Below are 26,107 nucleotides of genomic sequence, written 5' to 3'. Positions count from 1 at the left end.
TTACATGCATATCACTCAAATTTTTAACATCACAATAAAAATATCAATATTACTATCTTTTTAAAAATCAAAATACACCTTTTCATGGATAGGTTTATGACACCACTGTTTTAAATGTTAGATTTGTAAATACTGTGTGCCATGTAAGTAAATATTGGTGTCATAAACAAACAAAAAAACATATATAAACTTCATATACATATATATATATATATATATATATATATATATACATACATACATATACATATACATTATCCTTACATTATTCAATCAAATAAGAATACAAATAATTCTCTCTCTCTCTCTCTCTCTCTCTCTCTCTCTTTATATATATATAAGGAACGGTCACACACTATTATACGAGCCTCCAGCCACTCCTGATATGCCTAACAATTCGAGTACCTCCTCCTTAAGGCCAATTGTGCCAAAGGAGATTCAAACCCTCGACCTATGGGATCTTACACCGAGAATGCCAACCACTATCGCCTATCATTTGTTCCAAGTACAAACTACAAAAAATCCAATACCCTCTTGAAAAGAATCAATGCTGCTCTTCACCTTCGCTGGTAATTCAATACCCGGATGCAGAAAACAAATATAAAGGCAAAAAGAACAGAGAAGCTCACCAACACCACGGCCACAACACCCATTAAGTCTCCATCATAACCAAAATGGTTCTTCACATAGAGTTTAATTGGCTGGTCGGCCTGCCCCGACACCCGAATTATTGCATCCACATCACCAAATTGGCTCACAATTAACCCATAAACTGTCCATGCTAACGGGCAAAGCCAGTAATACCAAATCCACCCCTTTGCGATCATCTGCAAGATCATTGATTACTTAGCATGAGCTTGAAAGCTCAAGGAGGTCTATAAGATGATTTAGAAGAAACAAGCTTACAGGTCTAGGAATGTAAAAGCCAGAGAAAAGAGCAAATATTGAATAAAAGGCAGATGAGAGGATGGCAGCCACTTGATGATTCGACGATATCGAAACTGTCAGCATCCCATAATAGGTGAAGTACAAAAACGTGGAGAAAGAGATGAAGAAAAACCAGAAAAACTTTTCTGCAATCCATTCAAAACTCATCATGGAGTATGCTACCGCTGTGAACTGCAAGCTCTGGAAGATTATATATGGGATTTCCACAACCACCTGCATGAAAGCAATCTTATGTTAATTTTATACTCTCCAAATATGTAGAATTTGCATGTTAAACAAATAATTATTTTGTGACGCACATGAGCTATGGCGTATGGTACAGCAGAGTACATTCTAGCTCCTCTCTCGCGATAAAATACAATTCTCTCGGTCGAAATAACTGGTTGTACAGTTAAACCATTAATGATGCCAATAAATTGTGATGATATTACCATTGAACCGATAATAATTCTAAGGTCATTTGCATCATCCCTGAGTTAGAAAAGAAGACCAAAAAATGAAAAAAATTAGGAATTGTAGAGAATCAGCTTAAGATGATGAAGTAAAGCATCTAGATAAATGCACCTTTTTTGGCCAATCTTCCAAAACATGCTACCCAAAAGTAGAGAAGTTACAAAGGTGAATGAGAGCCTGACCAAGTTGTAGTGAGGACTCCGCCAATAGGTCCACCAATGCTTCCAGAAGCATATTCTGAATTGGTTGTAAATAGTTTGAGAGTATTTGGAGGGAAAGTAAAGGTCCTCGGATTCCGGGGCTGGTATGCTTAGATTAATAACAAGTTCCCTATTTAGCCTGATTAAAAAAGATGAGATGGAAAAAATTGTGAGTTCGTTGTGGAACGATAGGCCAGAATTTGGGATTAAAAAGGAATAAAATTTCTCCCGATTATTTGGATGTGGTTAATTTAATCCAAAAGTTTTCTAGTCATCTAATGTAGTCCTTCGGAGTATTAAAATTTGCTTACAATTAATCTTTTTTTGTAGAAAGCATGACACAAAAATGGTCTTAATTATTACACAAATTTGGTTTTAGTAATTACACAAAATTGATCTCATTTCAATCCCAAAGGACCAAAAGGGACCAAATTTCAATGCTCAAAGAATTACATCGGAGCACTACAAAACTCAAAGACTAAAATTGGTTACATCTTAATGGTCGAGGGACCGTTTTGGAGTATAACCTAGATTTAAAACATGAATAAACACTTGTCCATAATAAAAATAATGCCTTGTCTAAATAAGAAATTTTCATCAAAATTTTAATTCGTTCGAAGTATTTCGAAGTATTTTAATCTCACAGGAGAGAGAGAGAGAGAATTCTACCTCATATGGTTACAACATATTATTTAGCTATTTAAAATTTAAAATTGAGGAATGCTACATGGCATGTACGTCTAAGAATGAACAGAGAGACAAATTACTAAAAAAAAAAAAAACTTCATATGGTCACGACAAGCATATAAACAAGAATTTGATTTTGCTTACTGGTACAAATTTGATGTTTGATAGTACTCAGCAAAATCAATCTTTTTGTCATCTTTAGCTGCATTTGATGTTATGCCCAGCATCCACGTAGCTGGATTTTCTTTTTCCTTGATTTTCGGAACACCAGGAATTGCCTAATATTTGCAAATTAACAATACTTTATTGCTTATTTCCTTTGCATATGAGGAAAATAATGAACAAAGAAATCTCAAGATATGGGCATATTTGCAATTAATAAATAGCAAAAAAAAATTCAAAACAAAAGATGTAGATTGAGAATGTGACCTCAAAATATTCTATCAATTTTTGAGAGTTTTGGCCAAGAGGACCAGAGTATATGATCTGTCCTCCTCTTTTCAACAACAAAAGCTGTGGCATCAAGTTAGTAAAAATGAAAGTGCATAAGCAAATTTTTGTATATTATCTAGTTTAATTGCAAGAAAAATTGTACATTCTGACTTTATTACCTCATCAAATGATTCAAAAATGTCAATACTTGGTTGATGTATGGTACAGACTATTGTTCGTCCAGTGTCAACTATATTCCTCACAGTTCTCATGACAATGGCTGCAGCTTTTGCATCCAAACCTGTTGTTGGCTCATCCATGAAGATGACTGATGGATTCGCAACGAGTTCTACAGCTACTGTTAATCTTTTTCTTTGTTCTGTAGATAGACCGGAAACACCAGGGAGGCCAACTATGGCATCCTTAAGATTGGAAAGCTCCACCAGCTCCATCACCTCATCTATGAATTTCTGCCCATGAAAAATATTAGCTTTATCCAGAATATATATTGTCAATATAAATATATTAGAAGGGGAACTTCCTCTACATCCATATGATTTCAAGCATCAAATTTTAACCATTGAAAATGCTCACCATTTTTTCTTCTTTGTTAACATTCATAGGAAGACGGAGGAAAGCAGAGTATATCAAGGATTCATTCACAGTGATCTGAGGAGAGTGAATATCATTTTGTTCGCAGTAACCTAAAACTCGTGTAAATGTAGCTTGGTTCTTAGGATAACCAGAAATTCTTATATCTCCTTTAATGTGACCAACATTCTTTCTTCCTGCCAAAACATCCATTAGGGTCGTCTTTCCTGCTCCGCTAACTCCCATTAGGGCGGTCAAGTTTCCAGGACAGAAAGCCCCAGTAATGTCCTTCAGCAATTGGATCCTATCCACAACCTCCCCTTGGTTTTTAATGTCCTTGGAGTCACATATGGTTAAATTAGTATTTTGTAAGAATCAGATTTAGAAGAAAACATAAAAAAATAGAATTTCTCTTAAATTACTTGAACAATTGAATGAATGGTTATTCATAAAAGGATAACCTATTTGATATCAATGAAATAACAAATTTGCATAATTCATATAGCAATTGTGGTTGGGAGAGTTCAGATGTCGCGAAATAAATTATAAGAAAGAGAAAAGTGTCAAAATAGTCCCCTTAACCTTTGTAGGGGGTCATTTTAATCCCATGGTTTATAAAAATATCAATTCAGTCCATAATGAGAACTATTTTAGCCCCCATTAAAACAGTCTAGAGACTAATTTAGCACTTCTATAAACACAAAAACTAAAATGGCCTCCTCTATATAATCAAGGGACCATTTTGGTACTTTACTCCTAAAAGAAAGGTTAACAAATATAAAGCTCACCTGAGGCTTGTCGATAAAGTAATTCACATCATGAAAAGAAACTGTTAATGGTGTGAAAGGAAGAACCATCCCAATCTTTGGAAGACAACTCCTTGATGCATCAATACTTTCAGATGAATAATCCTCGACCTGTAAGTCCACCATTTCTTCTGCAAAAGAGGTTTAATATAATTGTTTCACATAAAAATGAACATTTTCTTCAATCCATAGTCCTTCCAAAGTTTTACAAATAGGTGAGGAAAGATAAGTATTAAATGCATCATACTTTTACTAGCCTCATCAATTGTAGGTAAAGCTTGAGGGGAATAATCATTGACAGTATCCATTATCACAACCTTTAATGTCTTCCTCGTCTCTTTATTTGCTTTTGCCTCAGATATAACTGCTTGGGGCGTTTCAATGGCTATCAACAGATAATTAAGGAAAACCAAATTAAAATTTATCTAATCCAATTTCAGATTGGGAGAAAGGAAATGACCGAGAATAAACTTAGGTTGAAGCTTACGTCCGAGATAGGTTAGTGCAAGAGTGAAAATGACATTAAAAAGAATTACAAAGATTAATAGTGCACCAACACCAATCCAATACCACTTCTTCTCTGGGAAGACGCCAATAGTTTCTAGCACTTCCAAGCCTACGCTTTTACCAGGTGCCTGTAGATTTAGTTCCATTCCATTCAAGCTTGATTATTAACTAGTAATGAAAATGATATTTCTAATCATTTTTTCATGAAATAAAAGTACTGTAGTAGAAATAAGTCACAAGCGATCCTTACAGATCTATTCATCCATCTTGGAGCTAAAAATTCATTGACAGTGAGAGCGGTATATCCATATGTAAGTGGTGAGATCCAATAACCCCACATCCAGTACTTTGGTATCAAATCTGCATCATGAATACAAAGATATCAAGAGCTGGAATATATAATATATATATATATATATATATATGTATATGTATATGTATATAATGAAATTTTCAATAAAATACAAAATTAAGCTGAGCGTTACTTTATTTGGTCTATTTCCATAAAACAAAAGTTGGGCTTAGAGAAAGTATGACTGTAAATAACCTTTAGGAAGAAAACAGCCTCCAACAATAAAAAAAAATAGAAGTGATAGAGCTGCTGCAGAGTTGGAGATTATTATTCTCCGACACAACCCTGCAATTGCCCTGAACAGCCCGAAAGCCACCTGCTGAATCAATAATAGCACAAGGATCTGCTTGAAGAACCTGCATTAAAAACAAATTATGCGTCAAATTCTCAACATTTTCATCAGGAAAACAAAATCAGGTTACCTGCTAGCCTCTGGTGCAAACCCAACCGGGTAATATGTTATAACAACCCAAAAAGTGGACTCTAACACTGAGATGGGGATCCTCATAAAAACTAATGGAAGAGTGAAGGTCCATGCAGGATAGAAAAGGAGATCCCTATGCTTGTAGAAGATTGGAAGCCTTGCAATGGTCAGAGATACTTCTACAAAACAATTGAATATGTTGCAGATCATTCCAAATAGCAGCGCACCATTGTACACAAAGCTATCAGATACCGTGTGTGCTTGCGTCCGTGTTCTCAAGAACACTGTTGATACAATGCATGCCATAACAATGATCTTCAAAACGAGATGGATATCAATTAGTATTATCATTCATGCACCACAAACTGCATTACTGTACGTTCTAACTTGTTATTAATTTAAGAATGAATTAATCAAATCTGAGGATGGAAAGAACCTTGATAGACTTGAAGGCATAGATAAATAAATTTCGCTTGAGGAGGAGCCATTCTTTTGCAAAGGAGGCAGCTAGGAGTTCTGAGTATGGGGTAACATGCTTCTTCAAGACGAGAGCAGCACGGTGATTTATGGTCTTGTCAAAGGGAACTGAGAGCTCATTTTTTAGATGGAGTCCAACATGAAATCGGTGGAAGTGATCAGCAAACTCTTGGGTAGTTATATAGCGATGAGGTTGGGTATGATGAGCCCAATATTGTGCCTGGTCCGTCCTTGATTGTGCCTGGTCCTTGTGAGAGATGACCTCTTGGAGGAAGTCGGCAACGCTTTTTCGCTCTGGACAGCGGAATCCATAAGATTCAAAGAAATCAAGAACATACTCCCGTGGACCTTGGTAAACAATCTGGCCTTCACTTAAAAGGATAATATCATCGAAGAGATTGAAGGTCTCTGGTGTTGGTTGGAGGAGAGACATAAGGACGGTGGCCTCCCCTAGATGTACAATTTGTTGTAAGCACTTCACAATCTGATAAGTTGTAGAGCTGTCTAATCCAGTTGATGTTTCATCCATGAATAGTACTTTTGTCGGCCCAACAAGCACTTCGCCTGTAATTAGCTAATGTTAAGATTGTTCAAAAGGTAGCCACTAAGACAAAATACGGTCATTTACATACATTGCACACATTCTAGTGACATATCTTACATTGAACTTTAATAGTTAGACACATAGCACTGAAATTTTTTTTATCACAATACACCTTTTCATGCATTAATTTAAAGCACCAAATTGATATGTATGTAAATATAAGAGTTTGTGTAAGATATGTAAATACATAAGAATTGTGTGCTATAGATATGTAAATTTCCCAACAAAATATGAAATTTGCAAGCAAAACAGCAAATTAGTAATTGTGTTGACCTTTTAACACATATGTAAAGAAAAAATCACTAGAAATAATTCGTTTGAATTGTGTGCTAGGCATGTTAATTTTCTAAAAAAAATATATTGGCCAGAAATGAACCGGTGGTGAGCCGCTTCTTCTGTCCACCAGAGATCCCTCTTCTCATCTGATCTCCAACAAGAGTATCAGCACATATATCCAACCCAAGTATCTGCATCAACAGAGTATACCTTCAACACGTCACTGTTTGGATATTTATTAGTAATATAAACAATTTTTACAACATTGATCGCCAAACAAAGAACGTTGAGTGAACAGTACTACTGTATAATTGTATAAAAATGTTTTTTTTTTTGGAAAAAAATTAAAATGTCACAAACAGGCGTGCCTTAATAACATATTCTGTTTGGAGGCTATGCTTCACCCCTTCTACTGAAGTAGCCTGCAAGATTTCAAATAGATCATTAGTAAAAACTGGTAAATAATGAATAAAAATAAAGCTCCATAGCTATTATTCCAATAAAAAATCAATTATTTTCAATAAATTCTTTTACAATGTATAGGTGTTCCGCCATAAAAGCAAGAAGGAAAACAAGGCAATGAAAAATGCCCATAAAAAAAGAGCCAACCTTCATGAAAAGGTCAATTTCGGCGTCAGGGAGTATTCCTGCAGCTTTCTCCCTCTTCGAAAGCTCCTTAAGCAGTTCTGCGCCATTTTACAAATGAGTTGAAACTAACTATTCGTTAATTTGATCAGTTTATATACTTTCAAGAAAAATGTAAAATATTAGAATGATATTTGTTTTGAATACCATATTCAGCAGCTCTTACGCCTTGGCACCTAGCAGAGAAATCAAGAGTCTCTCTAACCGTCATCTTTGGCACATGGACGTCGTTTTCTCCAATGTATGCCGCAGATTTTTGGGGAACGAATTCATCGAACTTGTACCCATTGTAAGTAACCGCGCCGCTTGCCTAATCAATAAGTGATGAGTCCCAAATGTTAGAAAGCCATGGAAGTCTATCGCAGAGAACAAACCTTGAGACTGGAGTTCAGATTTCCAGCTAAAGCTTGAAGAAGAGTGGTTTTTCCGGAGGCTGGAGGGCCTAGCAAGAGGGTCATCCTGTAAAATTATTTCCAAAAAAAGATTAGTTTTTACCATTTTTGGTGAAGATGACAAAGGTGATGAAAGAGGTGGGTGGTTGTAGGCAGGGTGTTCGATGAAATAACCTAGAGGGCCTGACGATGCCGGAGACATCTTTGAGGATGGAGAGCTTGGTGTGCTTGGTGAGGCTTCCGCCGATTTTGCGGAAGGCCAAATCGGCGACGTTAATGGCGGTGTTGAGGAGCGTCGGCAGCGCTCGTCTACCGATGCGGCACTCCCCTTCTACATTAAGCTTTTCAAACCGAACCTCAACGGTCGGCAACTGGATTCCAACCCTGCATTATCTATCTGATTTTAGGGATTTTACAATAATATTTATATATAAAAGGGGCATTTACATATATACCACACAATTCTTACGTATTTACATTACACTTCTAGTAATGGCATTCACTGTAGCTTTCGAGTTCTACTGAAAACTTGCTCCTTCATTTGAAACAATATTAAATCCGGACTACGGAGTTCGAACAACGGACGTGATACATCAATTTTTTTTCCCGTCATTTCACTCACATAAACCGGCAAGAATCTTGAGGCAGGGATTCACAGGGTGTGAATCTAAAGGCAATATTTCACTAAGGTAGTTCAAAGTTTGATTAAAAATTATTTAAAACTCTTAATTTAGCAAATTTGGTAAAAACTAACGAGCTCGATGTGGCAGACTCAATGATAGCAAAATTGGTCCAATTTGAGTCAAATCAAATTTACATCAAGCTGTTAAACAAATTTTGAAAGTTGTTATTACATAATTGGAAGTCAAATGGATTCTAAATCTAACAAGCTTTTAATTAAATCGAGAATCTAACGAGAATCTAACGTCTCTTAAATGTTAAAAGAATATCATCTAATTAAGGAAATCTTCCCGGACCATCTGATTAGAATGACACTAATTCTTTCCTTATTTACACCATGGACTCTATAAATAGAGTCCCATCCCCTCAAGAGAGGGGACCTAAACATGAAGCTAGAAGAAGATTGGAGCTTGGATAAGAATAAGCTGAAGCGTTTTAGCATAGAAGATCCGGTGAATTTCTCTCCCTCCTTCATTTGAAAAAATATTACGTCCGAAGTCCGGACAACAGACGTGATACAGCGGGGCAGCGGGGCGGAGCGGGAGCTTGGCCCTCCGTTACATCACGTCCGTTGTCCGGACACAATATTTTTTTCGTCATTTACACTAATGTCATCTCGCATATTTGTTTGATATATATATATATATATATATATATATATATATTATTAAATTTTTATTTGTTGCTCACATTTATTTTAATAACTTATGAAATTTATTTTGATAAATTAAGTTATTTATTTTTATAACTCATGATAACTTGAGTAATTTATTTTCTTAACTCATAACTTATGTAATAATAAATGATAACTTAAGTTATTCATTTTTATAACTCATGAAAACTTATGTTATTTAATAACTTATTTCATAACTTATGATATTTATTTTTGTAAATTCTTGTAACTCCTAAAATGAATAAATGCTACTAACTTATGTCATTGATTTTAATAATAAAATCAATTTATTTATTAAATTATCATAAATCCTATTGATTAGTAACTCCCTTAATGGATGATAGTTAAATAAAACATAATTCAAAGAATGGGTCATCTCTCTTTCTAACACACCACATACATTTCTTTCCATCCGAAAGTACAGAAAGTTTCAAGGGATTAGAGAGAGAAACCTCATCTCTTTAATATCAAATTTCTTTGAAATCAAGTTTTATCATCATGAATACAATTATGTGTTACTATATTATAGATATATAAAAATCATGAATTTAAAGAATCTTGGCTAGTATGTATTTTTAGAAATTGTGTCATAAATGTTAAACATGAATCTTTAACATATATAATATCGACTCACATAAACTGGCTAGAATCTCGAGGCAGGGATTCACAGGGTGTGAATCTCATGACAATATTTCCATAAGAACATTCAAAGTTTGATTAAAAATTATTTAAAACTCTGAATTTAACAAACTTGGTCAAAACTAACCAGCTTAATGTGACAAACTCAATGATAGCAAAATTGGTCTAATTTAAGTCAAATCAATCTTAGATCAAGCTGTTAAACAATTTTTAAAAGTTTTTATTACATAATTGGAAATCAAACGGATTCTAAATCTAACAAGCTTATAATCAAATCGAGCATCTCAACAAGTTGAATCTAACGAACTTAATAACACTCAATTTTGACATCATTAAAACTCTTAAATGTTCAAAGAATATCATCTAATTAAGGAAATTTTCTCAGACCATTTAATTAGAATGACACTAATTCTTTCTTTATTTATATCATGAACTCTATAAATAGAGTTCTATCTTTTATTGAGAGGGGACCTAAACATGGACTCAGATGAAGACTGTAGCTTGGATAAGAAAAAGCTGAAACTCAACATCGTTTTTGCATAGAAGATCTAGACTTCTACCGTCGCCCACTACTTGCTTCTTGCAGCAAAGTCCCATGTGGAGTCATTATGTGTATTTCGAAATCTCAGTGTACATTGTGAAATAGTGAAGCACTCGACAGAGCAATGTGTCATTCAATACACTGTGTTAGACACGCACCTCCATGTTGATGTAACAACATCCCACATACGGTGCAACAATGCCTCTAGAATAAGGTGTAAAAACAAACCTCAAAGACGGTGTAACAATGCACATTAAAGACGATGTAGCAATACACTCCGAAGATGGTGACTTTCTCCAAACTCATAAACCTCTCACCACACAGCTCACCACTACAACCTATGTGATCAACTATGAACCATGTGACTTACATCTTGTGTGAATCTCAACTCTGAACATGACAACCTAGACACATCATCACAGCTCATCAAAATGACTTATGTGCTTCAAAGCTTGTGCATCTCTCAACTCCTATCTCTGCGGCCTATGAATGACAAAAATGATGAAAGAGATTGGTTTTTGCAGGCAAAGTGTTCGATGAAATGACCTAGAGGTCATGATGATGCCGGAGGCATTTTTTAGGATGGCGAGCTAGTTGGGCTTGGATAGGTCGACACCCAGCTTGCCAGGGGCTGAATCGGTGACGTTAATGACAGTGTTGACAAGCGTCAACAACGCTCTTCTGTCGATGTGGCACTCCCCTTTTGCATTAAGCTTTTCAAGACAAACCTCTTCAGCAACTGATTCCGACCCCACATTATCAGCTTTTAGGCTCCGTTTGGGGCGACTTTCCATTCGTGGTGAGGTGGAAGGCCGCAGAAAAGCTTCGTTTGGCGCGACGTTTCAGTTACGTCAGCTGCGAATCTGAGGGAAAAGCGGGTCGCTGGATCGACCCCGCGGCCTCGCTTCGCTCCCGCGTCCCCCCTTTGCTCCTTTGACATTTTACGCAGGTGCCCTCCTATCCCTCCTATTCGTGATTCCGCCTTTCGTTCGCCGTTGGTGGAGATCCTCTATACGGACACGTCCTGCGACGCTCGAACCCTTTTGAACAACCTTCGCTGGCCCGCAGAGCTCCTTCGTGTCGCAGCCTCTTCGGTCTGCCTCTTCCACCCGTACTTCTCCATCGCTCTCGAGTGCACATCCAAGTGTCTACCCTCGTTAGGTGGTTACACCTTCTCGCCATGGCCTTGAGAAGACGGACCTTGATCAAGGTCATTGTTTTAGGGGACAGCTGGTAAGAGTCTTGCTGCAATGACTCATTCTCTTCCTTGATCCCGAATTTTTCCCGCAACATTACCTCCGATTTCAATCATTTTTTACTTTTTAAGCCTTTCATTCACTTTTGAATGCATAATTTTGGTGTCTAATTTCAATCTACAGGGGAGCTGATTGCCGTTGCATTCTACAGGGGAGCTGATTGCTGTTGCATTCTACAGGGGAGCTGATTGCTGAATCTTGGTTTATGATATTAATGTTTTAAGGTCATTTGACAATCTCCAAAAGAATGCCACAATATACTTATGTATTTACATATCTAGCATCTAAACTGTCAAGAGCGAGACAATAGTTGAAATATGCTCTTATGTTTTTTTCTCTTGGATTCTTAAGTGTAATCTTAAGAACATGTAATGTCATACCTGCTTGGTTATATTTCTTTTCAGCTACAAGGGATTATTCTTTTGTTGTTTTGCCTTATTTTAAGTTGGTTGTACAGTTTATGATTTTCTCATTGAAGTGTGCTCATAAAAATTTCAACCTTCATTTTTTCTTTTACTATTCTTTGTTTTTACGTTTTAACTGGAGAATAGAGCTCACATTGTTACTGTTACATGCTTTTTATTTTTTTTAAGTTGGTTGTACAGTTTATGATTTTCTCATTGCTCATTATTAGTTTATTGGTGTATACGAATTTCTGCTCTGTTTAGAAATGAATTTCTGCTTTTGAAGTTTAAAAAATGTGGCTGTTATAGTCTTTTTTTAAACATTTTTAGCAAACAAGGGCAGCATTGTCATTTTTTCAGAAACAGCTGACCCACAGCTGTTTTCACACAGCAGCACCAAACAAACAGTCAGCTTTCCCGCTACAAACCTTCCTGGGGCAGCGCAGCTGCAGCTGCACCAAACAGAGCCTTAGTGTTTTTCTCATTACTGGTAATAATATTTTTTTTGATACATGTAAGAGGCTGTATGACAACGTATGAGATTTTAATTATATGTATTTAGTAAAATTCGTAAATCTGAATTAACTAAATTCTGAATGGGTTAAATTCACGATATTTTATAAATCCGGGATTTACGGCTGTGAAATCCGGATTTCTCAAATCCACAACTTTATTTTGTCCAAAATAATCGTCTGATAAGACTTAACCTTCATCTATGTTAAATCCTGTTTTAAATCCATTACAGATAGCCCTTTTAAAATTTTAAAAATAGAAATTTTAAATTTTGATTTTAAATAAAGGATAAACCAATGGGTTGTTTGGTAGCATATGTTTAATAAAATTTAGTCATGGATTTAATCTAAATCCAATAAAATAATAAAAAGGGTAAAACTAAATCCTACTCTCCAGTAAATCTAATTTTAAAGTAAATTCAAATTTATCAAATCCCACTATGAGTCGGATTAAACGGATTTACTCCACCCTTGTTCGCATGCTCAATCCCTCTGCAAGATTTCCTATTTAACATATATCTGTATTGCAGCCAAACACCGCCTGAAGCACACCACAACCTCTCCTCTTTCCTCCTCACACAAGCCACAGCCCTCTCCTGCTTTCCCATTCACCCGAAAACCTACTCTGTTTTTCTCTCTCACGCAGAGCCATCTCCCCTCCTCCGGCAGCCTTGACAGCAGCAAGCACCGACATCAACCGTGATCCAACAACAAGAGGCCGCAGCAGCAACCGAATCGAGCTCCTCTTCGTGCCCACTCACCCTTCCTGTTTGCCGAACCACCTGCCGGAATCCGGCCGCCGCCAAACCAACAACCTCCTTTCCTCTCATAAATTCTTTTTTTCCCACTTGCCGAAGTGCCATCCCAAATTCTTTTTTTTAGTCATCCGTTTCTAATATTAAATTTTTAAAAGAATTCTTTGTATTCTTATTTTTAAAATTTGGCAAACTCCATCATTTAAATTTAAATTAAAGATGTGTTTGGCAGCATACTTTCAACAACAATTAGCTGTAGACTTAACTTAATTCCAGCTAAATATTAACTTGGTCAAATTCATTCTTATAAAAGTGACAATTGAAAGCACAAGACATTTGGAATAATGATAATAATAAATTTGGAACGTGACATGTGATTTTGTTCGTTTTATGAGTTTTATTTTTAAGTTGTGTTTTTAAACATTTTTTTTTTATAATTTTACGACATATTTATTTGATCTAAATATTGCATATTATAACTAGACATGATCTAAATATTGCATATTTTAACTAGACATGATCTAAATATTGCATATTATAACTAGACATGATCTAAATTTATCATTTTTGCATGTGTTTATTTTTTTTGCTGAATTTATTTATACAATAAATAATACAATTAATAATAAAAAAAAAGTATATATATAACTCAAATTATTAAATTATAAAAACATTTAAAATTATTCTCACTTCTCTCCTCTTCTTATTCGTGGCATACGGATAGTTACGGTAGAACTATTAATGCTTGGTCTGATAAAGTATTATAATATCATAATCAAATTACTATATATATTTTATTAAAATATTATAATATAAATTCTTTATGTTTATTTTTCAAAAAAAAAAAAAAAAAGGAGGAGAAAGCAGAGGAAAACTCACTGCAGAATTCTTTCTCTGAGCTTCCTTAGAAACCGTTCGTTGTCTTCGTCAGCAACTTTAAAAGCCTGCTCGATGAACTCTCGGCGCTGGCCATCGGTGAGCTTGCGAACATCCACCAACTTCAGCTTTCGTTTCTCCATATCTCCGCCGCCGCCGCCGTCTTCGACGGCGGACATGAGAATGGCCGTTCGAAGTTGCTTCAAAGATGGAAGCCTCATCAGAGAATCAAACAACTCTTTCTCATCTTCCCCTTCATTCTCCTCCGACGTTGCTCTTGAGATCATCTCCATGCTCTGTCTCTCTCACTCTCAGGCGATGGACTCTGAAATAAGTTGAGAGTTTCTTATATAGACGGGATGATGTTGCTTTGGATGGATGGATAACATATTATAAACTTAAGGAAGTATGAGTTAGGAGGTGGTTGTTAGCCGGTAAACCCCACGGTCTGAATATGACTTTGTATTGCTAAGGAATGCCTTAATTGGTGCGCAGTTTTGATAACTTTTTTAAAATTTGTTGACTATCTTCATTGGCATTGACTAGTTGTAAGTTGAGAGAGTTTCCACTTCATTTTCAAGCTATGGTTTTATGCCCAATGTATAGAGTGTTAATCATCAATACATAGAGGAAATGATATTTGATGGTATTGGGTTCTTATGTTAGCATTGCTAAATTTAGTTTTTTAATGATTCGAAGAACAAGAGAAATAATATGTTTTGCCTGATTATTTCTGAAGTTAGGTCGTTAAAACGTATTTTGGAAATAATTTTCCTTTCTTTTTTTTGTGGCAACCTTTTGGTACCAATCTGAAAATTTTTTATATTTCAATTTTTAAAAATCCATATTAAGCATTTCTTTGCTTTTATTTCTTATTTCATAATAATTCATCTAAAACTAAAATTCATTTCAGAAGGAGTTGGAGGCTAATTCTCTCTCACTAGATGCAATATCTGGTTATTGTCTCTCGGACAGTATCAATATTTTTAATTGTATTTGCAATTATAATTTCTTCTACTGAAGAATGAATGGTAGAAAGTAAACTAATTCTTGGAAGACTAATTGAACTTCTAGGATTGAATCTAACTTTGACTTCTCCTTCAAATGTTTGGATTATTTAGTCAATATCTTGATTGACTGTTAGTTTAGGAGGGATAACCACAGTTAGTGACTATTGTTTTGGGAATGCAATTTCATTTCATTTTATTGTTCTATTTGTCGTAATATTAGATACTAATAAATTAGTTTTAATTATTTATTGTTTTGAACAAATTTTCTTACTTTAGGATAATAAGTACATTGCCTTATAATGCACTCTATAAATCAGAGCTATTTTTTTAAATTCAGATAAGAAATCATATCCATGTAGTTGAATTTGAAGTTTAATTGCTTTAAAAAGATTTACATATGTTAAAGCTAAACTAAAATTAGGGAAAATATTGAAAAAGATTTTTTAATGACACAAACTAGTTTTAATAACCACCACTAAGGATTGTGCCCATTTAGACATATTCTCTCTTAAACAGGCAAGAATTAAAGCATTTAATCCCTTAATTGTGAAAGGCTTACATGAGATTTGGATTAAACTAATATAAATATATTTGTAATTTTGCAGATATTTCATCAAGTCTTCTACATTCAGAGGATTATTATTTTGTCATTCTCATCAATAGAAATTGATTGTTTAACTGTTTTAATCAATTTTTTTTCTCTTTTGAAAGCAATGGTTCCCAATTTATAAATCAAAGTATTTTTGACTTTAAGGATTGTCTAGTTATTTCGATACCCTTCGTATATAAGATATTATGATATTTAAACATTTTTTATGTATTGTGTTCTCATAGAGAACATTCAATTTAAAACTAAATTTGAATTTATGGAACTATAAGCCATGCATGAACAATATAATTTAAGAGACTCTTATAAATAATAAATATATTATTTTAAATAGACACAATTTGTTGATATAATATAGAATAATCAGTCAATATACTGTAAAAAAAAAGCAAAATAGAATTTATGCAAACTGCAATACAAAGACTTACAGCCTCCAAGGGGGTCTCACATCTAAGAAGTGCAAAAATTCAAGATAAAATAAATATAACTGAAGATTGTCAGCTTATATTAAAAGAACAAGACAATAAAGAAAACACGAAGAAAGAACAAAGAAAGAGCAAAGTGATATTCACAACAAGCCTTTTTATTATTATAAAACGTACATGTTTCGAATGATTTACAAACATTGGTAGAAGACTTCTTATGATGCACTGAGACTTCTTTCTAAAACTTGGACACCTTAATAAGCAACCAAGCCAACCTTAGATAGATACATGCGGACTTCAAACTCAATACAATATAACATAAATAAGATTTCTTAAGGATAACACATCTGAAAAGTATAGTACACTAAAAAAGGAAACATATCCCAATATCTTTAGTGCATAAAAAAGAGTTGCTAAGTGGAGGGTGGTTCTCACCACAAACATAAGCTTACAACTGCAACATTGTTAGTTGAAAATACGTAGTTTACCAGCTTTTGCTAGCCATAGTAGTGGGAGAGACCCACACACTAACTCTTATCGATAGTTGCCAATATTATTGTGGTTATACGCCTACATCATTAGATACTGGCATCTGATCTCTTGGGTTGTGGGCTATGATTTGAGTTAGCTCTTCATCGACCCAATCTTTAGAATCTTCAGTACATTGTTGTATATTAAGGATAATACTAAAGATAATGTTACAGCGAGATTGGGCTTCAATACATTGATGTATATTAAGTTCTAAATTTTTTAATTTTACCTCTTGCTTTAGGATCAGGTACTTGAGTTAGGACTTCTATGATTTGATCCTTTTGATCATCTATTAGAGTAAATAATTCTGACATTTCAATATTATTTTAATAATAATATTTTTGTTCACATTTGCAACAACAATTTTCATCAGCAGAAGCTTCTGAAGTTGAACTTTGATTTAAATAGTTTTCATCTGTTTGAGAAGGTTGAGAAGATTCAACATTTGCTAACATAAACTTTTTAAGGGTTTGTCCTAACCATTTGTCTATTTTTAATTCATTAAGTTTCTTCTCTGTTATGTTTTTATTTGCATAGTGACCAATTTTGTCACATTTATAACATTTAATTTAAAAGAAAAAAAAAATTCATCCATTTATTTGAAGCCTTAAGTTTACAATGAGAAGATTCATTTTCTTTGTATTACTTTCTTTTTTGAATTTCTTTCTTCGAAATTCTCTCCGAAAATTTTTCTTCTTTTTTGAAGATAAAATATGAGACAGATTGCAAACAAAAATGCTCACAAAATTGTCCAAATTGTTTTATCGAGAATTATCTTCTTTTTAAGCTTGCGATTCATGTTAATTTCAGAACAAAGTTTTAGGCTTATTCAAATGCAACAATTTCTATTTTATTCATTGCCAAAAGCTTAAAAAGGAAAGAAACTGGTGATTAGAAGCTGATAAAGGGTTTATTGATCTCTAATACTTAGCATGGAGAGTGAATTACCATGTAAGTCCAATTTTCTTTTTGTGCCTTTGAAATAAGAAAAAGTTTTTATTTATTAACCTCTTGATCATATTTTTCATCATACATTATTATTGTATAAGTTTAATTAAAATTTATATTTATACCAATTAAAAATTTTCATATCACATCAAAAATATCATTATTTTAACTTTAAGAAAGTGAAACACACCTTTTCATGCATCATAAAATGTGACAAATATGTAAAAAGTGAAGCATAGGTTTTAGAAATGTAAATACATAAAAATTGAGTGATATGTATGTAAACCTTCCAAAAAAATTTATCCTCAAGGATCTTATTATAAGACTTGAGTTTTCTTGGATAATTTCCATGGCAAAAGTCAATGAATTTTAAATGTTAAGCAAAGTAGTTTATTTCAGTAATTAGCCAACAAGGTATAAAATTATAAGTATTCATAATTAGAGCCGTGAATTCAGATCGAAGAACGTTAATCACTCGAAGATTGATTTGAATTTTGGCTCGGATCGATATCAGCTACAGATAAATGAGCCAAGCTATGAGCCAAAATTTTGGATTGAATTTTTTTTTTTTAGCCGACCCCAGCTCGGCTCAAAATCAGATCATTAACAGCGTATGACTGTGAATTTAGCTCAAAGTTTGCTAATTTGAATTTAAATTTGGATCGAGTTCGAATCAACCGAGCTACTAGTAAAAATTTTAGATCGAATCCTTTTTAAATCGGCCACAACGCAGCTTGAACTCGGACCATTAATGACTGAATTCATAATTTCAACGAGCTTCTCGAATTTTTAATTACTCTGTGGATGTACTTGATAGAAAAATTTATATCATGTCAAAACTTACCTATCGCATTTTGTGTTTACATAAAATACGACTCTGCCTTCTGCGATTCGAATATAGTTAGTAGAATAAAAAAAAAAAAAAAAAGTTTTTGACGGCTTTCCTGCGTGACAGACTGCAGCATCACATCCCAGTTGACCGGTTAATGCCAGCCAAACAGCTATTTGTCATGACTTGCTGAAATAATAACTCAAATAAAATTTTTGTGCTACAAAACTTAATGTAATTATTTAATATTTTAATATTACCCAAAAATTTAATAGACATAATAAAAATAAAAAAAAAATAGTAGGAGAAATATAAAAATAGCAAAAAATTTTTTTTTTTTAGTTTTAAAATGAAAGCCATTAAATGAGGGCTCATAACATGTAAGGTGACACGAGTTAGATTTTTTGGATCCTTAGCACTGTCATATTCATGTCAATCGCGGTGTTGGAGTTAGCTTTAACTCACATTACTCGCCCGGATTGACTTAAAAAATAATGCGTCAAGACAATGTGACCGACACGGGATCACTCCTCTATCGAGACTGGCTCGCTATCCATGCATACACTCATGCAAATGCAAATGCAAATAGTGACGTGATAGAAGCGATGGGTGTGAGTGTGACGTGGAGGCAGTGATTTGATAGGGTGGGTGTGCCGCAGAGGTAGAGGCCTGAAGGATGGGAGTGTCGAGATGTAGTGGCCCGAAGAAAGGGGCGTGCAGTGGAAGTAGTGCCCCGACAGGGTGGGCGTGTCATGGCGACAACGACCCAAATGAATGAGTGCGTCGTGGAGGTAGTGACTCGAAAGGGTTGGAGGCAGCGACTCTATGGATAGGTGTGTCATGGTGAGAATGTCTTGAAAGGGTGGGCATGTCATGGGGACAACAAAGCGAGGAATGGGTGTGCCGTGGAAGCAGAGACCCAAGAAGGTGGGCATGCCATGGAGACAGTGGTCCAAAGAAATGATGAACCTCACTGGGGAGAATCATGCAAGTGGGGTGAGTGTATGAATAAACACTCAATATGCAACCCACAAATTGTGATAATAACTATGAAAGATGTCATGTAAGACATATAATAGAAGAAGTATTGTGTATGGTCACCTATGGTACAAGACGCTATTGGGGAGAATTATACCTCGCCCCAATACCGACCAGACACACATCCAAAAGTCAAGCACATGCATGGTATAATGCACCGTGTAAGCAAAACAAACAAAAACTAATGCACAAGCACAACATACACAATGAAAGCGATCAGTTGATTGGATTAGGGGCAGCTGGTTAGACCTAAGTGATCGGTCGACCGAGCCTAGGAGACCGGTCGGACCGAAGTGGTCGGATGACTAGGCCGAGGAGGCTAGTTCAATCAAAGTGGTATGTCGATTAGGTTGGGGCGGTCAGTCTGACCCAAGGGGTTGATCTACAGTGTCGGGGCGATCGATTGAGGCAAATGTGTTGTATCGATGAAGCGAGGGTGGTCGGTCGCAGCGATGTGTTATGCTGATCGGGCCAGGGCTGCTAGTCACGGCATTGTGCCATGCCAATCGGTTTGGGGCTGCCGATCGAGGCAAAGTAAAACAAGCTTCAAGTAAGACACATGACACAATTCTAGGAAAAAAATAATACTAGATAACAAGCCATACTCATGTTAGCGTCCTCACTTGGGCACCTAGGGTTTAACATATGAATGTGTGACATAACCACCTTCTGCTTTGGTGAGGTGTGTGGGGAGTTCACCTTCGGGTCCCTAAAAGGGAAACTCTCCATGATGTTGTAGAATGGCTAGCTACAAAGCTTTTTTCATTTCATAACTCCTTATGATTTTCTAATAAGAGCTAGCTACAAAGCTTTTCTCAGGTTGCGAGATCCACACATCTCAACCTCTCCAAGGAAGGTTGGGGGAATGCCAAAGCCAGGATAAATTAGGATTCCAACCCACTAGGATTTAGGAAACAACATGAAATCGCTCGGCTCTGCAAAGGGTTTAGACACACACGCGATTCCTAATCTAGGGCTTCCTCTAGGAATCAATGGCCAATCCAAGGTCGTGTGGCCATGAAGACTAGCGTCAGCCAACCAAATCGCCCCGTGTGGGCAATCAAACCCACAACACATAGCCTAAATCTAATCCTAGGGCTAGCTTAGAAAGTAAGCGCAAGTGTTGAGGATGTTATACCGTCACGGTGGAAGGTTGGAGAATGTCAAAGCCAGAGGAAATTGGGATTCCAACCCACTATGATTTAAGTAACAACATGATATCACTTGGCTCTCCAAAGGGTTTAGCCACTCATGTGATTCTTAACCTAGGGCTTCCTCTAGGAAATCAACGGCCAATCAAAGGGCGTGTGGCCGTGCCGACTAGTGTCGGCCAACCAACTCCCTTGTGTGGGCGATCAGACTCAGAACACCTAGCATAAATCTAATCCTAGGGCTAGCTAAGAAAGACAACACAAGTGTTGATGATGTTATTCTGTCGTGGTGGTTGAGAAAAGTTCCATGCTTATGTTTCGGATGAAGCTCTTATGAAAATAAAAGAGAAGCACTCCAAAGTCCTTCCCCAAAGTAACGAAGAAGCTCTTCATTAGAAGAAGAATCCAATGAGATTTCTGTGAAGTTTCGAGTCGTCGATGTCTGGACCATGCACCGACGAAGATGTCGACATCTCAGGTCACCAACTGCAAGTGAAAAGAGAACAACGACTAAGGCGTCACCCTTTGATGTGAAAGAGGGAGATTCGGTACAAGAGAGGCTTTGACGGAGAGAAAGACTGACGGTCTTCGACCACTGAAAGGAAAGTCCCTGCGCCCCCCTGCAAGTGGACTCAGGTCAAACCAATTTTAATGACTTGATCTTGATTACGTATTGTTGGCTCGAGCTTTAAATTCTGACAATATGAGTGTTCTCCCTAGATAAAATCGGCATTCTAGACGAGCATGTATGGTCCGTTTTGCAATCTGGGGTCTTTTGGACAAAATTCAGGAATGGAAGAGCCAATTTAAGCCAGTTTTGTGCGCAGTGAGATTTGTTGGCCTGCTCGAAGATGTCCGATTGAAAAAATACCGACAGTCCTTCGCCTGAGTGACGACCAAAGTCGAGTAGAAGGATCTCAACAGTGTGACTCTTAACACGCCTCCGAGAGTCTCAAATGGATGCCTTACACTACAGGAATCAACACATGCATCAAGCAATATTTCATAGTGTTCCAACATACATCCTACACCCGCGACATAAAAAAATTATGCCAACAATTTCAAAGCAAAGCTGGCGCAACTTTGCATCAGATTGCTTCAATATCATTTGTTAAATATTATGTCTGATCGCTTTCGTTGTAAACCAGCCACAAACCTTAGCGGTGGAAGTTTTTTGATCCTAATAACTTTTTGACTCGCATTTTTTGCGTCGGAATTATTGTTACTGTAAATCTGTTGGTAATAGTACTTAGGGTCAGAATTTGACCTGATTTTCGGCTGAATTTTCTACAACTATTTACTACTTTTCCTCTAATGTGTGGATGTCATAAGTTATCACTAGATCTTCAATACAATGTTAAATGTTATGACCACATTTGGGATACGACATAAGCAAGTAAGGGTCATCGATAGACGAGAAGGGGTGACTGGTTGTGGTCGATGGTGGTCAACGGTTATGGAGGCCAGAAGTTATTCTAGGGTTTTTTATACAACTTTATACATTGCGATCATATTTGGAATATGATGTTAGCATGTAGGCGTTGCCTTCGACGGTGAGCAGGGGCGGCCAGAGGTGGTTGATGGCGAATGAAAGGTGGTGGTCGACAACGGTCGATGACTACGGAGGCTGGAAGTTATCACCGGGTCTTAAGTCTAAAACAGACTCTAGAATTCATTCTTTATCTCCTCCCTCTCTCAAGTGAAGAGAGCGGGTATATTTATAGGCTCTAGGGGATGGACATTTTAGTCCTTTGGCGAATAAATTTGCTAACCACTTGATCAACTGGCTCATAGCGACCCCCTTGATCATAGGTGATTTTTTAATGACTTGAGGACCTTAATAACCTCAAAATTAAACAACCTTAGGCTCGTTAAATTCCTCTTATCGTGACACTCGATTTGAATATAAATATTTCAAGTTTGAAGTTCATTTGACCGTTAAATTGATGATCAAGAACCTTCATATGTGTTTTAATGACTTGATCTGAATTTGATTGGACTCGGGTCAAACAAATTTTAGTATCATCACGTTCCCCTTGTCGAGACAATCAATTTTTCTCTAAACTCACTGAAATCAATGCCCTCGATGATATTGAATTTGAACCAGGAATATTTCTTGCTAAAAAATATCTCAAGATTTGTGTCAACCGATAAAAATTTCTTGACGATGCATCAATTGTATTTTCCTAAAATTAACTTGACGTAATTCTCATATTCTACATGCCTGATATTTAAATTTGAATTTTTTTTTCTATTTATTTTGCGCCATCTAGATACATACGCCGACTTTTTATCTTTTTACATATCTAAAATCTAAACTATAATATTTACATTCATAACACTCAAATTTTTAACATCACATAAGAAATAACACATTTATCAACTCCTTAAAAGTCAATGCACATTTTTATACATAAATTTACATCGGGGCATTTAGATGCACATCACAAACTTTTTATGTTTTTACATTTTAAACCCTGAACTATAATATTTACATTCATAGCACTTCAATTTGTAAATAACACTTTTATTAACTTTGTTCCAATGAACATTTATATAGGGGTTACATATGTAAATCTATAAGAATTGTGTGGTATATATGTAAATTTCTCGATTTTATTTTCAATAAGTAACCTTTCAGGATAAGCAACAACTTATCCTGAAACGCGGCCCGCTGGTCGAGTTGACCCACGGCCTACATTTAGTGTACAACACCCGAACACGGCAATCAACATTTTTAAAAACGAACAAACCAAACGGTTAAATTGCGTTTTAAAAACTACCGCCGCAGCTCCAAACGGGCACTAAATCTATCATCAAATGGAGTGTATTGTCAAAATAAGCCTTATATTGGAGATCTTTAATTTGCAGACGACTTCATCAAATTTACCTTTTGTCATTTTCCCCCCAAAATAAAGCATCAGTTACAGAATATATCCCTGTGGATGCAATCATTTTTATTGTGGTCCAAATGCCATACAAAAATATTAGTGGAGGAAATAATCCATCCCATACAAATACACGTTGAATTTCAGTGCTACGATATATTCGAAAATTCTTGTCCAACTACTAAATACATTTTTTTATTATATGGTCTAAATATGTATGCATTGGAAAATTCTCCTGCAACTAGTAAGCGCATATTTTTATTATATGGTTTAAATATGTACACGTTGCTATTGTTGGTGAAGCTTAGTGACAAAATTCATTGGTTATATCCTTGATATTTATTTATTATTTTAATATCAAAATGTTATCATTTTAAACATTAAGTTTTTTTTTTTTAAAATAATTTGGTTACACCTGGTGCAAAAGTTTGATTGAGCACAATTTTCGTCTTTTATGTGATAATCGTACTGGTGAGGTTAAAGTTCTCTTTGCAGTATAACTTGGCTGAGATCTTTTCGTGAAATCAGACAACTTTTGATCTTAAGTTATATATAGAGCCATAGTGATTGTTATGATTTTGTTTTTTTTCTTGGAGAAAGTGAGATAACATTGAAGACAAACTTTTTATCTTGGATGTATGAATCTATGTGTAATTTTATCAAGCATGTATCATGTTGAAATATCAAAAATGGTTGGATTAGTCAATAGGAGTTCCTTTCAAGAATTGCTCAAGTAGATTTTTTTTTTTAATGAAGAATGATTGGGATTTTCTTGAAAAATGGAAAAATGTTAAAGAGTTTCCAAATCCCACACTTTTTAAGAGATGGAAATTATTAATGATTTTTAAGATCTTGAGTGTTGAGAGCCTTTCATAAGAAATGCAGTTTATTAGCCAATATATTGTGGAATATAGATTATATATTTTTATTCAAGTGAGGAGGCTTAATGAACTTTTGTTAAAGATATCCAACAAGAACCATGTCGAGGGCTCCCTTACACCTAAGTTTAATCTAAGGGCCCTTTAAAAGGTTGTAAGGATGACGTGACATCTTTCTTAAAGGAGATGAAGATAGTTGATGGAGTAATCATGTTGAGTGGTGGCAAGGCTTAACACGACGGTGCCCATACATCTCAAGATGACTCATGATAATGCTACCACCTTGAAACTTGATGAGGGTATTCATCCCATTAGAACCACACATTCTAAAGGAGGTATTAAGACACACAAATATACCAAATATCTTTACAAAATGAGTTGGAAGGACATATTAAATCTTATTTTATCTTGTAGATGTTTATTTCTTATTATTTATGTCTAATGCATATGTATTTTCATTATAGATGACTCAGATGACAGAGCTTAAGGACTATTTAAGAGTTGCACATGATGAATAAAATACAAAGTTCATGAAGTACTTCAAAGTGAGTAGAAAGTAAATATTGCATGTTAAGGGGCCAAGAATGTGATTGTCTTAAAGGACTATGTGGCATGTCTTGAGCTAGACTAATAACTACATCTACTTATCACTCCTTACAAAGGTAATACAAAGATTATATTTAAAATGAGCTGATCAAGACATTAGAAGGTATTTGTTAGAGAGGAAATGTCCTTAAGGCACTTGCAACGAAGAGGAAGCCATTTGAAAAGGAGAATACATTAAAATTATTGGATCATTTCTCAAAAAGGAAATCACCATGCTATAGGTTGAAGTGGAGGCCACGTCCTTGAAGGCAATAGCTGTTTTCATAAACTCTTTAGATCATCATAATGCTACCAAAATCACTTTCAAGAAGCTTGTGATAAGAAATTTGAAGTTGAAGTGAAGTATCCAGAGCATTAATGCTTAGAAGGAGGTTTTCTGAGGAGCTTTTCAAAAGGTTTTCATTTGGCATACCATAAGATTGGGGTCAAGTTGAAAAGCTATCCTCTTGGAGTTTGAAAATCCTCTCAAAATTGGAATATGATAATATTGAAAGTGAGTAAAAAAGCAATCTTTAGTGTGTTAATGAGGATGAAGATGATGATTTTATGTAAATTTTTTATCATGAAAAATCTCTCCTTTTATGTGTTATTTATTACATAAATTAATATATAGCATGATTAATATTTAGGATTGAGCTATTGATGAACCCATAAAAGAATAATATGATGATGCATAATACATGTAATTTACTGTATAATGAATTTAATTTATTCATTAAATCTTAAATTCTTATGAGTGATTTATAAAAAAAAAATTCCATTAATGCTAAGTAGAAACACAATAACAAAAGCTCAATGTGGGTGAAGTGGTTCAAACTATTTCTATGTTAATCATATTAAGAGCACAATTTATATAAATGAAAATAAAGAATTGTAAAGATACGCATGATTTAACTTCTGGCTAGTTTTAGATAATTAGTGGTAAAGCGAGGATAAATTGAAGATAACTACCATGAGTTTTTTGGGCTAATAAGTAAACCATCCTACAAACTTTTAAGGAAAAAAAATTAGATGATTAAATATGATGTTAAGAATAATATAATATTTCAGTAGCTAAGAGTATTA

At 35.2% G+C, this 26,107-nt stretch overlaps 1 protein-coding gene across 1 annotated transcript; it reads right to left on the bottom strand.

Annotated features, from left to right (window-relative positions):
* Positions 1 to 353: 353 nt before the first annotated feature.
* LOC110029744 (ABC transporter G family member 42-like) lies at positions 354 to 14,419 on the bottom strand. Its single transcript, XM_020732169.1, has 22 exons — positions 14,135 to 14,419; positions 7,969 to 8,178; positions 7,777 to 7,861; positions 7,550 to 7,712; positions 7,367 to 7,443; positions 7,126 to 7,179; positions 6,858 to 6,948; positions 5,837 to 6,441; positions 5,399 to 5,715; positions 5,172 to 5,332; positions 4,875 to 4,984; positions 4,605 to 4,752; positions 4,365 to 4,502; positions 4,100 to 4,248; positions 3,315 to 3,647; positions 2,900 to 3,190; positions 2,718 to 2,801; positions 2,433 to 2,566; positions 1,513 to 1,740; positions 1,248 to 1,419; positions 907 to 1,161; positions 354 to 827 (listed from the first exon to the last, which is right to left on the bottom strand). Exons 1-22 carry the CDS (start codon positions 14,416 to 14,418, stop codon positions 558 to 560), a joined length of 4,359 nt encoding a protein of 1,452 aa, XP_020587828.1. The 5' UTR covers position 14,419; the 3' UTR covers positions 354 to 557.
* Between the last annotated feature and the right edge of the window lie 11,688 nt (positions 14,420 to 26,107).

The sequence above is a fragment of the Phalaenopsis equestris genome, unplaced genomic scaffold (assembly GCF_001263595.1).
Source record: "Phalaenopsis equestris unplaced genomic scaffold, ASM126359v1 Scaffold000600, whole genome shotgun sequence".
Taxonomy (NCBI): domain Eukaryota; kingdom Viridiplantae; phylum Streptophyta; class Magnoliopsida; order Asparagales; family Orchidaceae; genus Phalaenopsis; species Phalaenopsis equestris.
This window is presented reverse-complemented; position numbering and strand designations above follow the sequence as displayed.